The 15,956-nt window shown below is 42.1% G+C and overlaps 1 protein-coding gene across 1 annotated transcript in view; it reads right to left on the minus strand.

Annotated features, from left to right (window-relative positions):
• Positions 1-6,851: 6,851 nt before the first annotated feature.
• Positions 6,852-15,956, minus strand: part of TRPC5 (transient receptor potential cation channel subfamily C member 5) — a 268,250-nt gene continuing 259,145 nt past the window's right edge. Inside the window, exons 9-12 of the mRNA XM_043569889.1 lie at positions 12,956-13,159; positions 12,426-12,467; positions 11,449-11,538; positions 6,852-9,429 (exon numbers count right to left, since the gene is read on the minus strand). Coding sequence (XP_043425824.1) covers positions 8,737-9,429; positions 11,449-11,538; positions 12,426-12,467; positions 12,956-13,159 — 1,029 coding nt within the window. The 3' untranslated portion in view covers positions 6,852-8,736. The remainder of the gene's footprint in view (positions 9,430-11,448; positions 11,539-12,425; positions 12,468-12,955; positions 13,160-15,956) is intronic.

Below are 15,956 nucleotides of genomic sequence, written 5' to 3' on the forward strand. Positions count from 1 at the left end.
AATTTTTAAATATTTAATAGCTCTAATGGTAAGTATAACAGGACATTAATAATGTTTATTCTCAATCATCTACTTTTTAAAATATATTGGACTGCAAAGGTCTCCCTGAAGTGTCTGTTGGTTAAATTATAGTGTAAAATCCATTGTTCACAAATGTTTGTTAATAATAGGCGGCTATAAACCATTGGAAAATGGAGAAACAAAACACCTTAATTCTGAGCAGCCATTCATTTCAGGGGAAAAAGTCAATGCTTTATTTTTGTTTATACTGAAGCTAAAAATACACAAAACCATTTTGTACAGTATTTTTAACACATTTAAAGATGACACTAACTTTGCACTTCTTACAGAAAGTATTTAAATAAAAGTAAGGTTACTCAAGGAGGTTTTAGCTTTTAAAATTGTTTTCTGCAAAGCCAAAATGACATTTACACAAACACATTTGGAATTTTCCCTTTTCATGATTAAGCCCAAGAGATACAGTTTTCATCTTGAGTTCGATGCAAACATTTTCTGTATGGCAATGTGTGATTGGGGCTGTCAACTAGGTTAAGAAAGTGAATTAAACACCACCTGTGTTCTTTACAATTCTTTGTCTTGCGTCAAATGTTAGTTCCAAACTACATTCATTGTTTTGAACAGGCAGAAGCTCTTCTGTCGCAGTTTCAACCTCGTTTTTGAGAAATCTGGAAACAATTCTGTGAAAGGTTTAAATATTGATACTTTCTTGAATACTACCACTGGTGTGCATTCCCATGTTACAAGAAACAAAAAGAAAATGTTTTCGCTTGAGAAGGATGTGTTTATTCATACTTAAATGTCCTTGAGAAAGTCTTTACCTTTACAGTTGACATAAGAAAACATTTGGGTTTACTTTTACTATGTTAAAGTAACAGTTTGAACAGTTAAAAATTTCATAGCTAATAATTTATCAAATCGGATTGCCTTTAGCATTAAGAAAGCCAGAGACTAATGTGTTCAACCCTTTGGGTTTAGAGATTTCCTGATGAGCTCCCACGACATTCGTTTTAGTGTCATTGGTTCCAATGCTCCTGTTAGACACTTCAGAGTTCTGCTTCTCCTGTTCAAGTATACTAAGTACAGTTATCGCTGTGCTTGTTGGACTACAGGCTCCATTGCTTTGGTTGTTGAAACTGATCACTTAATATATGTTGTAGAAGGAAGTCCTGCACGGTGTGACCATGAAGTGATAAAGCTTTACCTTAATATTAACTAGACCCTACACAGGAAATACATGTGATTTTCAAATGACTTGAACATTCAGCTAGCTGCCGCCATCCTCCCTCTAGAGCCGCCTCCTACTTCTGCTGCCAGAGTTCCTCCTAAGTTCAACGAACACCCACCCCCTCTATTTCTCCAAAGGCTGGGGCTTTTCTTTACTGCCCCTTCTTCCTGCCAACAGCCTAGTTGTCAGAACCTCTGCATCATGAAGTACATTTCTAATGCATCAAATAAGGTTTTGGAAGCCAATGCTGGGTTTATTTATAACAAGCTGTTGGAACTCGGAATGTGTTTCACTATTAAACACAAATGTTTTAAGGGTTCAGTCATTATGGTTGTTCCCAAATCCGTGGAGGTTGTATACCTAAATGTGGTGTTCTTTAATGTTTCCTCCTCGGGAGGCTTTAGATGCACATATTTCAGTAAGACTGCCACTCGCTGTCCCAAGCATGTCTAAAACTAGATTTTAGACTGCTAAGAGGGACAAGGACTCTTTGGGGATATTGGAATCTTTTTTTAATGTTTATTTTGAGAGAGAGAGAGAGAGAGAATCTCAAGCATGTTCCATGCTGTCAGCGCAGAGCCCAATGTGGGGCTCAACCCCATGAACTGTGAGATCATGGCCTGAGCCAAAATTACGAGTCAGACACTTAACCGACTGAGCCACCCGGGTGCCCCAGAAAGTTTTGCATCTTAATGTTGGTGATGGTTCCAGGGATAGATACAACTGTGAAAACTCACTGAATTGCACACATTAAAGTAAGGATGCAGGCAAGTGTACACCAGTTATTACTCTATAATAAAGTTGGTAAGAAAAATAACTGGTTTTCAAAGAGTGTCAGGTCGCTTTACAAATCACACAAACTGTCTCATTTTATACTTGTACCTAATGAAGTGCTTATTATGTATTAGCGCTTGAACCAGAAAAATTAGAACTCCGCTGGATCACCCCAATTTTTGACCAAATATGGACCTAAAAATTACTTTTGACTGTTGCTTTCTAAAAATTTTGTCTTACAGGATCATAGTTTTCTACCATTGAGGATATTTCTACCATTGAGAATATTACGGATTTTTAAAGGCTTCCCAAAAGCAGAAGTCCACAATGGTTTGAGTAACGGCAGCCTTCACACATGGGTGTGGCTTAAGATGATTAGTTTGAAGAACCGCATTCATTGGGGCACATACGTTCCAGCATGCGTGTGAAAATGATCAGTCTCCTTTTATAATCTCAGTTGATACATTTATTCCACATTTTTGAGGCTAAAACATGATAACAGGTATAGAATCTAGCTTTCTTCTATACTCCCCTCCCCCAACTTGACTTCTTCTTTCTCTTTGATGTAGAGTTTGAACAAAGTCATTTTCTTCCTTAGATAAAATTCGGAGAGATCAAGGCCGGTAACTGATCAGAAGGGCATATTTATAAAAGTCAATCAGTGATAGTGCACAATTTAAAATGTAGCCTTTGAGTCTCACTCTGTTGAGCTTATCAACACAGTGATCACAAGGTGAGAAATTGCTGTGATCTGAAACTCAAACGGAATTTGACCCTTATGGATTTTTTTGAGTGAAAAAATGGTGATGTTAGTGTTTTATTTAAGGAACTACATTTTTTTTTAATTATTGGGGAACCCCATCTCAGTTTGGTCATCTAAAGAGTTGACAATTTGGTGGTTTAGCCCCCTATGTTCTAAAGTGTTTGTCCATACTCATTCTTTACAAGCTTTTGCATCTGTCTCTACACCCTCACCATCTAAGTACCTCAAAGCCTCTTGTTTGTCTTGTCTTCCAAGGGTCAGTTTTAAGGGTTGTATAAGACCGGAGAACTGTCAAGAAGGTTTCTAAATTGGAAGGCAGTTGGTGGCAATGAGTATTTTGGGGAATGAGTGCTTTGCGGGAAAGGCATAAAGTGGCCAAGCCCAGCTCAACTGTGGTTGGCCACCCTAGGCTAAAATAAAAGGTACACTGCCACCTACTTGTTCAAGTGCCACCAAGGGTATGGCCTTGCTACGTGTGTGTGCGTGTGCTGAGGTGCAGCTCCTGGGATGTTAGATTCCCTGAAACCTGCTCATAGATGACGTCAGAGGGCAAAATATACTGCAAATTGGTGAAAATGACCTTTACACTGAAGGCCATTCTTAGCTACTTCTTCATTTGGTCTTTTTGGTTCTATCGAGTCATTTGGAGAGTTCTGAAAAAGGCTTTTCTTTTTGAGGGTCCAGAATGAGGGTAGTGTGTGTTACAGTTATGGACTGAGGAAAGTTGATTGATTACAGCGGTCAAAGGCGGTGGGCTCTTCCCGTTCCTACACAACTTGCCTTTTATTTGTGTAGTAACCGGAAGTTTCTACAAAGCTTTCACAGCTTTTCACACCAGAGGAGAAAGCCAGCTTCTGGCATAAGGGCATTCCACTTAATTTTATATTAAAACATTATAATCCTTAATATGTACATGAGTCTCAAGTACCACAGACATTGATGGTAGATCTTTAAAAAATGAATGACTACAACTCAGACCAAATAAACTAACAAGTATCAGGTACAAGTGCACTCAAGAGTAGGGCTAAAACAAATACTGAGCTTAAAAATGCCAGAGCACCCTAGCCTGCAGCCTGTATCATTCCAAGCAACTAATTACTTTGTTTCATTTTCTAAGAGTAAAGCTCTCAAAACCACCTACCAGTATCTTTTTCTCTGGACCACCATGTAGCCTACAGATGGAAATCCTAAAACCACATACTAGCATATGAATAGTAATAGCTCAAGTATGCAATAAATCCAAAGTATGCAGGTTTAATTCACTAAAAATGTGTATTTTTATTTTTACAGGTATGTTCTTTTCGAACCTAAATGCTTTATTTTTCTTCAAACCAGAAACCTGAAATTCTGAGGGCTTTCAGTATTAACAATTGTGCTACAGGAGATACTGTCGTGGCAACTTACTTGAGAAATCCCTCACCATATCTCAGGAAGTTTCTTTCCATTGAAGTTACTTCTCCTCCTTCCTTAAAAATGATCGAATAATTACCCAAAAAGAGGAAGGGCCAAGGACAGAACAATCAAATGCTGTTAAGTTTCATTGTGTGCATGCGCGTGTGTGTATGCGTGTGCGTGTGTATAACACAAATAAGGTTCTCACTATTACAAACCTCTGCCTAAAAGCAATGCAAGCCAAAACCCACTTCTGTTGGATAAAATGTGATTTGGAGATACAGTAGAAATAGCACTTCTCTGTAGTAAAGTGTGATCGCATTGAACTGTGGTACTCTGTTCCAGTGGTTAGTTATACACCAGCAAAGTGGATATATGGAACAATTATCTAGATAAAGTAAGCCAGAGAAACATTCTAAAATGCCCATAGATTTGAGGCAAAGCCACAGGAGTTAGAGGGAGCTGACAAGTAGATGTGAAGAAACTGTTTAAAGGATCTGAACGATCCCATCAATTTCCATTGGCTATGTCTATACAAACAATCTGTTTGTTAGCAGTTTTTAAAACTTGATTACCAAAATAATATGGTCAGTTTTTCTTATGTACTTTTAAACAGGGAAGAATGTCTGCCTAATAACTTCAGGTACTTTTTACCTGATGATTTAATAAAGCAAGGTCTGGGCCACCTAAACTGTTCAGTCAAAATACCACTTGAGTCTCACTCACAAGGCAATAGGAATATCAAATGGCCACTGCTATTTTCTGGCTAAGGTGTCAACTCATGTGTTTCACTGAAATTCAATGAAATTTACAGGAGAGGTTTGCACTGCCCTAAGAACTGTGAAGTTCTTACTGAAAAAGTATTTGATTATTATTGAAGTCATTCACAAAAGGTAGAGGCCCTAGGTTTTTTTCTTTAAGTTCTTTAATCAAATTGCAGACAGATGTTTAGATGTTTTGGACTTAGCTTAAATAGCCTAAATTAGGCCAGAGAAGAGTGAAAATTGAATTTGAAGTCTTTCCTCTGTCTTTGTACTCCCCTGGACTTAAAGCTAAAATCTTTCCTCTGAATTTGTACTCCCCTGGACTTAAAGTTAGGCGTGGTAGAGATACTTCAACAATGGTCATTTTCATTGCAAGATTTTTACCCTTGCTAATGATCAGGGACACTCTGATGTAATTATGATGGGATCAACCAAATAAGTACAGGTGTCTAGAAGTGAGAAGAAGGCCAACTATAATGGAGATGAACCATGGTATTAGGTATTTAGACAAGTAGTAAATGACTCATACATACCATGTATTATTATATTTGACTTTGGGGCACATTTTTAGCTTTACATTTAAAATATGTCAGCCTCGGGGCGCCGAGGTGGCTCAGTGGGTTAAGTGCCCAACTTTTTTTTGGCTCACGTCATGATCTCACAGTTCATGGGATCGAGCCCCGCATCAGGCTCTGCGCTGGTGATGTGGAGCCTGCTTGAGATTCTCTCTCCTCGTCTCTCTCTGCCCCCCACCCCACACACACACTCACTCTCTCTGTCTCTCTCAAAATAAATAAACTTTAAAAAATATGTCACTCTGAAGTTTGTAGGCAAATGGACAAAAACATACATATAGCAGCTATTCCATTTTCACATCTCGTATGTATAATATATAATATATATGCTTAATAACAAATGTCTTGTTTCTGTGATTTAGAAGGTTTGGGTTTATTGATTGGCTCTGTGACCTTGAACAAGTCATTATTCTTCTCTGGACCTTTTTTTTTCTATTTGTAAAACAAGAGGTTGCGATAGAGTATGTTCTCTTTGAGGTTCTTTCTTAGCTCTAATTTTCTTTGTTTATAAATTTACTCTCACATCAGCTTAGACCTTCTCTAGGGTCAGATGGCATATTTAAGCACTGTATTTGAAATGCCTTTGTTGATAGTAGCCGGTCCAGAGCGTCTACAGAGGTCCAGAGGTGAACACAAATCTCTTTTCCTTCTTTTCTGTGTTAAGAGTTCCTATTTTTCTGAGTTAGAGTTAATAAAAATGTTGATGTCACCAGAATGAATGTTAGGGCAATTGCCCTTCAGCTTTAACAGCTGTCCTCAATCCCCATCATAACCAGGGCTCAAGGTAGCTAGTGAAGTTGTAAGCCAAGTCATAAAGACGATAACCCTGAGGAGATCTGGAAAGAAATGTACTGCCCATGAAATATGACACTGGTTTCTCTTAGTAGTACAGATTGGCTGCTATAATTTATACATATTCTCTCTTTAGAACCTAACCGAGAGAAGACTGTTTTGGAGCATGGCTGTGTGGCTACCCTCGTTTTCTGACAAATCAATAGAGTAACTGCCAGAACAATTATACCTAGGTTATCATAAGTACATGCATTTGTGAGAAAGAGATACCTTTTTCTTTTGATGAAGTAGGGCCATGTATTGGGTTTGGGTGCCATTAACATGAATTAGGGATGTAGCCCAGGTTCTATTTATTATTGAAAGTCGAATCTGTAAATTTAGAAACTTTCCTTCTGGAAAATAGCCTGTTATTGACGTTAAGGCCATTTATGATAGTACCACTTGGTGAAGCAGGAGAGAAGCTGGATTTGTAAACAATCACTTGAGATATGATCAGAGAATTACTTGGGGACAGTCTGTTGCCATATGGGTCTTGAAGCATCTCGTTCTCTTGATGGTTTTTCCTTGGATCTGAGCTTTATTCTTCAACACGTCCTCCTGTTCTCCCCCTCCTCACTTCTTGTTCATGTGAACCTCATGTTCATATGAAATATTTTGACCATCAGTCACCAAAGCTAGGGCTGGAAATGGGAATCTGTTCAAATAACAGAAACTACACTGTCACAAGCTCTCTTGGAGGCATATAGGCATTATTTGAAAATGCTTCATCATACTTACTTTTACCAGAAAGTACACACATAGTTTTAGATGGATTTCTGTTACTGTTGCAATTTACAGGAACAGAACATCCTAACCTTCTGAGTTTTCTGAGCTACACACTGTTAATTTACTCTCTAGTACCCAGACCTAGGGCTGTTTGGATCATATGTTAGAGTGTAAGTTGGGGATAACTTTGTGCTAATGTTGGTAAAAAAAAAAAAAATACACCCCCCCCCCAACCCACCGTTGGTCAGCAGATTATCTCTCAGGGGTTATTGGATCAACATGATAACCATATGTACTATGGACTTCATTTTTTAACCTTCATTTTTAACCTTTGGAATCTGATGAGGTACTCTCAAGCTGTGGCAAATAATTTGTATGTATAAATGCTGCTTTCTTTGAAGACAGTAGAATTTGGATCACGTTTATAGTTCCATGAATTCACTAAGGTCACGTTATATGTCTAACATAAGTTTACACATGCAATTTCACTGTCCCCCATGAATATTCAAACTGCAACCTGAATCAGGTTATCTAGACCCAACATTGTTTTTTCATGAAGATGCTCTTTTCAGATTTCAACACCTTAACAAGAGGTTATCTTTCTGATTAAAAAACATTTTCAAACCGAGACTTTTACCTTAGAAATGCTTTTGATAGCAATGATGATTAAAACTATCCACAGTAGATAGGACCCTATGAATGTACCAGCTAATTATTTTTCTTGCCAACCTCTGAGATGTAGTGACTACTGGTTAGAGTGCAGAAGTTTTTTAAAAACAGGACATATCCTAAATACTAATCTCAATACTGTCGCATTTTCAAATGCCGTAAGGAACGGAAACACACAAACACAAGAAAGGAATTCACTAACTTATTAGATACGACACATACTACGTGGTGAATATTAGGGCAACTAGCACATCTTTAAGAAACCAAAGAAGCCAACCGCCCCCACGATCAGGAGAAGTTGTCGTGTTTAAGTGTGTGTGCAGCCGAAGCGAGCACAGAAGTTGTCGTGTTTAAAAACAAAAACAACAAGAAGGCCAGTTATACCTAGAAACCACAAGCTGACAATTCTCTGGAGTCTGTTCAGTCTCCCTTTGATGCTGTTCATTGGACCAGAATGGGCAGCGTGGAGCACTGAAGGGCGACGGAGACAGGCAGGTTGCTTTGCCTTATTTGATAGCTGGTGGGGACTGCTGAGCACCTCCCTCAGTCTCGTGGGGAAATGCGGTGAGACCCTGAGGAAGGTCAGGAATCTGAGCGGCAGCAACAGTAGCAAAGTGGCACCTGGAGCTTCAAGGAAGCAAGGGTAAGAAAAGCAAAGCCAAGGGGTTAAGCACCCACTGCACCTCTGCTGACCAGGGGCAAACACCCCTTCAGTTGGTTGTGAAATGGACTTAGTGTTAATAGGTATAAAAAGGCAAATAATAGCAGTAACGAGAATCATAATCACAAGAACGGAACATGGAAAATGTGGCTATAAAAGACAGTGAAAATAATAGGAGTTTCACTCCCCTTTCTGGGGGGCGGTGGGGGAGGGGTGGGGGAGGGGTGGGGCTGGGCTGGCTCAGGGCAATGAGGGAGTGTACGCCGTGTCACCTTTGAGAGCAAGGAAATTACAAAGTTTCTCTTGAGTTCCAGAACAGGTGGTAGGGGTCTGACTTAGAGCCGAGTTGTAACTTGTTCTTCCTGTCCGTCACCCCATTTGTGCATGAGCAGGTCGCAAGCCTCTCCCCAAGTTTCAAAGACGTCCTCTGAGGAGTCTAAAAGTTTAGAATTCGAGGAACAGATGCTGGATGCACAGTGGAGAGAGCTGGAACAGGCTAGAGGGCATTCACGGCTCTGAGCAGCGCCCCGGGCTTCCCCTAATTCTACCTCACTGAGGTTAATTTCACTTTGAGAGCAGGCCTCTGCTTTCCCGGTCTCCATCTGAGAATACCTGATGTCCTGCCACATATAGTGCTGCTGAGCGATGCCATCCGAAATGGTGCACATTGGCTCTGAACTGGGTTCAGACATATGACCGTTAAACTTGGAGAATAGGAGACCGAGTTTCTTGAGAGAAGGACCCATGAAGGAGCGTTTGCTTGATGACTCGGCTTTTGACTTCCCTTGGGCACCGCCGGCTCTTGGCATGGTTCTGATGAGAGGTGGCCCGTGGCAGGCCTTTTTCTTGCAGCCTAAATTGAAAGAGACACTCTTGGATTTGGCCCGAGCCCCACCACTGCCATCATTGGTATCATCCCTCTGGGACAGTTCGGTGCTGCTCGCGGAAAAGCTTCTCCTTGAGTGTTTCCTATTTCCTAAGAGGTCGAGTACTTCATATCGAAAGCTGGAGATGTCCTGCTTTAATTCCTGGGGCAAGAGAGAAGATACGTTATGTTAAGAAGCGTGGCCTTTTGTTCAAGATAGGCTCACTGGGTGTCCTTCGGAACGTTCCAGGCTTTGCCTAATGGCAAATCACAAAGTACACAAACTACCGGCAAAATCTCACATTATTCCAGTACAAGAAAAATATATTAATAATTCTGTGGGCAGGGGTGGCCATTGGCAACATCGTGCAATTAGTAACGCTGATTTCAGATGGTCCTTATCAAGAGGACAGCAGCAGACCTGTCCCTATTACAACGTTAACTAGTGATTAAGGTATTCGATTAGGGCACTAGCTCTCATAGGCGTATCTGCATATACAAAGACTGCGGCAGAGGAAAAAGCTTTTAGGACCCCACGGAATAAAACTAGGGAAGTAGAACATGTCAGGTTAGAGACTGCTGTTTGAGGACAGGGGTCCCTGTCTACACAGGTCCCCAGGAAATTCTTCTATCTCTGACTGCCTAGATGCTAGATTGCTCCTTTAGTGTTTGTTTATTTTTGAGAGAGCACACGCAAGTGCAGGAGGGGCAGCGTGGACGGTGGGATAGAGGGTCCCAAGCGGGCCCCGGGCTCCGTGCTGACAATGAGCAGCCTGATGCGGGTCTCGAACCCAGAACCGTGAGATCATGACCTGAGCCGAAATCGGACGCTTAACCGACTGAGCCACGCAGGCGCCCCTAGAGTTTTCCTTTAAAGACCACCTTCTCAAAGCTTAAGTGGGAACATTTCGCTCTCCTGCTGTCCACCTGCGTAGACATACCGTCTCTTGCCTCTGGGCCTTTGCCTGTGCTGGTCTGTCTGCCTAGGACACTCTCCTCCGCAACTCTCCTTTATCTGGCTCCCCAGCTTAAACACAGCTTCTTCTGAAAAGCTGCTCTGACATCCCAAATCCCACTTGAGTGTCTCTCCTGTCTCCACAGCGCCCTGTGTCGATCCTGTCAGAAGATCCAGTCATTTGTCACCTTCGATCATTAGTGCGTGCCACACCACAAGAGTGGGGGCTGGTTAGGTCTTGCTCATCACTGTACCCCAGCACCCAGGGGAGTGCTTGGCACGTAGCAGGCCCTCACGAGATGACTTCCATCTGTGGGTTAGGATAACGGCCTTTTTATGTTCCTTAGAAAATATACCTGTGTTCTAAGGTCGGGCTCTTCAGTCACTTGCCATGTTGAGAGTCTGGGTCGTGGGGGGCCGTCTTGGGCGTTGTAGGATGTTTAGTACCAATCTCGGTCTCCACCCACTAGATGCCAGTGGCACACACGTCTGGTGTGACCACCAAAATTGCCTCCAGACATCACCAAATGTGCCCTAAAGAACAAAATTGCCTCTGACTGAGAACCACTGCTTTGGGCTCATGCCAGTATTAGGAGAGTTTTAATGTGTAATGATAGGGTTTGTTAAATCTTAGATGGAAGGGGTGCCTGGGTGGCTCAGTTGGTTAAGTGTCCGACTTTGGCTCAGGTCATGATCTCGCGGTTTGTGGGTTCGAGTCCTGTGTTGGGCTCTGTGCTGACAGCTCGGAGCCTGGAGCCGGCTTCAGAGTCTGTCTCTCTCTGCTCCTCCACTGCTTGCGCTCTCTCTCTCTCTCTCTCTAAGATAAATAAGCATTAGAAAAATGAAAAGGAAGATTTAATAATGGATTGGTTGGTCTTCATCTTGTATCTTTAAAGAAGGCCTTTATATGTCCTTTTGCTATGTTGCCCCTCACGATACGTCCTTGCCATATCATTCAATTTCAATTCCCACACCGTGAGACACCCAGAATATTAAAAGAATAAGGCAAACGTCTTTCGTTCATAAAGCTGATTGTGGCAAGAGACATTGGTGAAATCTCTCCACTTTCTGGGGGACAGACCACTCGGAGAGAAAGTAAAAATTCTAGCTGGTGTTGGTGGGTTATAGGAGGTTGAAATTATCACCAGAAACCTCAAACTTGGTGAAGATCAAAAGATGCTTAAGAAACGTGAAATGAGAAATTCAACCACTTTGTGATTAAATCACCTTAAAATTTTCTTCTGTCAGTCCCTCGTTCGTTTTGGAATTTCTTATCATAGCAGCCACGTATCTTTTGACTAAATTCCTGATAACTTCCTGGAAATTAACAACAACAACAACAACAAAAAAAAACACACATAAAGAAGCATTCAGTTTTCTTCTCAGGCTCTCAGTAAAATAAGAAACACATCCAAGAAATAAAATATGCTTAGACTGTCTTTGCAATAGCACATTCTCCCAGGATCCAGTCATTTTCTGCAAGTGTCCAAATTTGGTGGCAGAGTGGGCTCATAAGAGCAGCTTTACCCAAAGGGAAAAATTTCTGCCCACACACAAAGCAAACACAGATTCCCATCTATACAATGATGAGAATGGAATAATCCTTGAAGGGACATGGTCAATACCCTTCCTCCTTCAAGCTGGATGAAGCTTTAACCCTCCCAGTAAGATGAGAGTTCTTCCTTTTAGAAAATTGAGAAAGTCATTCTTCGGTGTCACAAAGTCTACTGATCTCAATGTCCACTAATTACATAATCCAGATATTCATTTAGTTATTTAGTAGGCTCCACGCCCAACGTGGGGCTCGAACTCACCACCCTGAGATTAAGAGTCATGTGCTCTACAGACTGAGCCGGCCAGCCGCCCCAGTCCAGATATTTTTCTTAAATATCACCTGTCCTTCACAGGGATGGCCTCTTTTCACTTAGCCTCCTGGGGATGTGCTCCGCTTTGTATTAGTAGTGGTGATGAGACGCGGCAGGCATTGTGCCAGGCAGGCCACACGTACACACAGGCACGTGTGCACATGCACACTTCATCGTACATACATGCTCACCACTCAATTCTCGCGACAATACTGTGACTTAAATGTTCCCCCCCATTTCACAGATGCAGAAACTGAGGCTCGCTGAGGTTAAGTGACTTGTCCAAGGTCACACAACTGACCAAGAACTATTGTGCTTAGTCCCTGGGACGAGCTTTACCTGGTAATGTTGATTCTGTATCAGGCTGTCAGCATGGCGTTCCTGTAATTGAAAATGGACAGAGAGCTTAGATCAGTGGTCTCCCAGCAACCCATCCACTCGAATATATTTCTAAATATTAGGGCTGGAGAATAACGGGGGAGCTCCTGCCTGACAAGCCCCCAAACATCGGGGGGTTGAAGTGATTTTTTTTTTTTTTTAAATTTTTTTTTTCAATGTTTATTTATTTTTGGGACAGAGAGAGACAGAGCATGAACGGGGGAGGGGCAGAGAGAGAGGGACACACAGAATCGGAAACAGGCTCCAGGCTCTGAGCCATCAGCCCAGAGCCTGACGCGGGGCTCGAACTCCCGGACTGCGAGATCGTGACCTGGCTGAAGTCGGACGCTTAACCGACTGCGCCACCCAGGCGCCCCGAAGTGATTTTTTGATGTTTAATATACAGACTGTCACCAAGGGTGTTGGGGGTGGGGGGAGATAGAAAACAGTTCTGTTTAAAAAAACCAAAACATAATTTTTAAAAGCCTTACTGTGAAGCTTCTCAAGTTGTGCCTCCTCCGTCTCCCATCAGGGTCTCTTTTGGGGCAGAAGGTGTTGTTGAACCAGTTACCAAGGTAGAGAAATGACTTGGGACTGGGGATGATATTGAAAGGAGGTGGCAAGGTGCCGCCTTCATCAAAGTAACTCATCCAGAGCTTTGTCCTTGCAAATTTCCACTCAATATCGGCATGATCCTATGAAAGAGAGAATTCAAGAGTTTGGGATGGGGCACTGCAGAATGCACACATGACTTATTCTAAAAGTTCTGCTTGCTTCGATAGAGGGCAATCTGTCAGTAGGTATAAAAACTCAAATTACACATACCCTAGGACCTGGTAATCCTACTTTTAGAGATTTAACTTATCATTATACTTGCAAAAAGATGTATGCGCCGGGTCGTTCCCTGTAGCGCTGTAGCTTATCTTAGCAAACTAACTGGCAACAGGCTAAATATCCAACAGCGGGAGGGCGCCTGTGGCTCGGTTGAGCGACCGACTCTTGGTTTCAGCTCAGGTCATGATCTCACAGTTCGTGAGTTTGTGCCCTGCATTGGGCTCCATGCTGACAGTGCAGAGCCTGCTTGGGATTCTTTCTCTCCTTATCTGCCCCTGCCCTGCTCATTCTCTCTCTCTCTCTCTCTCTGTCTCTCTGTCTCTCTCTCTCCCTCCTTTCCTCCCTCCCTCTCTCTCTCTCTCTCTCAAAATAAATAAACTTTAGGAGCACCTGGGTGGCTAAGTCTTGAGCATCCAACTCTTGATTTCAGCTCAGGTCATGATCTCACAGTTCGGTTCGTGGGATCAAGCCCTGCATCAGGCTCTGTGCTGACACCATGGAGCCTGCTTGGGATTCTTTCTCTCCCTCTCTCTCTGCCCCTCCCCTGCTCTCTCTCTCTCTTAAAAAAAAAAAAACTTAAAAAAAAACCCCAAAATACCAGATAGATGCAATCATATGGTAGATAATCTTTTGAGACTGGCTTTGAGCTTCATCTGTGTTCCATTTTAGTGCTGAGTGGTTTTCCATTATATGGATGTACCACGGTTTCTTCATTCGCTTCTTGAGGAACATTTGGTTGTTTTCAGTGTTAGCAATTATGAATAAAGCTGCTTGGAACATTCACACACAGGTTATTGCTGAACATAAGTTTAACCTTTCTAGCTTGACAAGCTAGGGTGGTATTGCCGAGTCACGTGGTAAGCGTGCATTTAACTTTATTTTCTTTTAGTTTTTTAAATGTTTTTATTTATTTTTGAGACAGAGAGAGGCAGCGCACGAGCAGGGGAGGGGCAGAGAGAGAGGGAGACACAGAATCTGAAGCAGGCTCCAGGCTCTGAGCTGTCAGCACAGAGCCCGACGTGGGGCTCAAAATCATGAACCGTGAGATCATGACTTGAGCCGAAGTCGGACGCTCAACCGACTGAGCCACCCAGGCGCCCCAAGTGTGCATTTAACTTTATAATCAACTGCCAAACTGTCTTCCTGAGTGGCTGTGCCACTTTTCACTCCCACCACTTGCTCCGTGACTTCCTTAGCACTTGTCAGGTGTTTATTCTCTTTATCAAGTTTCTGTTTTAACTCCAGCTCGTGAACATACAGTGTTATATTAGTTTCAGGTGTACAATATAGTGATTCAACACTTCCAAATGTCACCCTGTGCTCATCCTGACAAACCACGTGTCAGGTTTTGAAAGTTGCTCCACTCTAACAGATAAGTAGTTGGATCCCATTATGGTTTTAAGACTCACTTCCCAAATAGCGAATGATGTCGAGCATCTTTTCATATGCTTATTTGATATTTATATACCGTCTGTGGTGAAGCGTCTGTGCAGACCCTTTGTCCATTTGTATTGCATTTTTTTCTTACAGGTGAATTTTGATATTTTTTTTTTATACATAGGCATCCCTTGGAGACGTTGTGGTTTTGGTCCCAGACCATCACAATAAAGCTAACACTGCACTAAAGTGAGTCAAATGAATTTTTTGGATTGGTAGTGCATATAAAAGTTATGTTTACACTATACTGTCACCTTAAAAATTTTTTTTAGTGTTTATTTATTTTTGAGAGAGAGATAAAGCATGGGCGGGGGAGAGGCAGAGACAGAGGGAGACACAGAATCCGAAGCAAGCTCCAGGCTCTAAGCTGTCAGCACAGAGCCCGGTGCGGGGGTTGAACCTACAAACCACGAGATCACGACCTGAGCTGAAGTTGTATGCTTAATCGACTGAGCCACCCAGGCACCCCTATACTGTCATCTTTTAAGTGTGCAATAGTATTATGTTCAAAAAACAATGTACATAATTTAGTTCGAAAGTACTTTATTGCTAAAAATGGTAACCATTGGGGTACCTGGGTGGCTCAGTCAGTTGAGCCTCTGACTCTTGGTTTTGGCTGACGTCTGATCTCACAGTTCTGATCTTCACCCTGTTATCATGGAGACTGCTTGGGATTCTCTCTCTCTCCCTCTCTCTCTCTCTCTCTCTGCCCCTCCCCCGCTTATGTGTGTTCTCTCTCTCTCTCAAAAAAAATGAGATCACTGATCACAGATCACCATAACAAATATAATAACAATGACCATGTTTGAAATATTGCGAGAATTACCAAAATGTGAGACAGAGACAAAAAGTGAGCAAATGCTGTTGGAAAAGTGGCGCCGATGGACTTGCTCGATGCAGGGTTGCCATAAACCTTACATTTGTAAAAAGCAGTATCTTCGAAGCACAATAAAACGAGGTATGCCTGTATTCTTGGATACAAGCTCTTTGTCAGGAATGTGACTTGCAAATGTTTTCTCCCAGTCTGCATCTTTTCATAGTGCTTTCTTATTGGTGTTTTCATAGAGCAAACTGTATTAATTTCAATGAAATGAAATTTATCACTGTTGGACTGAGGATCTTAGTCCCTTGCTAGCTATTGGCTGAAGACCTTTCTCAGCTCCTTGCCATACGGGCTTCTCTTTAAGACAGCTCATAACATTGGGTGGGGCGCCTGGGTGG

Source organism: Prionailurus bengalensis, chromosome X (genome assembly GCF_016509475.1).
Source record: "Prionailurus bengalensis isolate Pbe53 chromosome X, Fcat_Pben_1.1_paternal_pri, whole genome shotgun sequence".
NCBI classification, from domain to species: domain Eukaryota; kingdom Metazoa; phylum Chordata; class Mammalia; order Carnivora; family Felidae; genus Prionailurus; species Prionailurus bengalensis.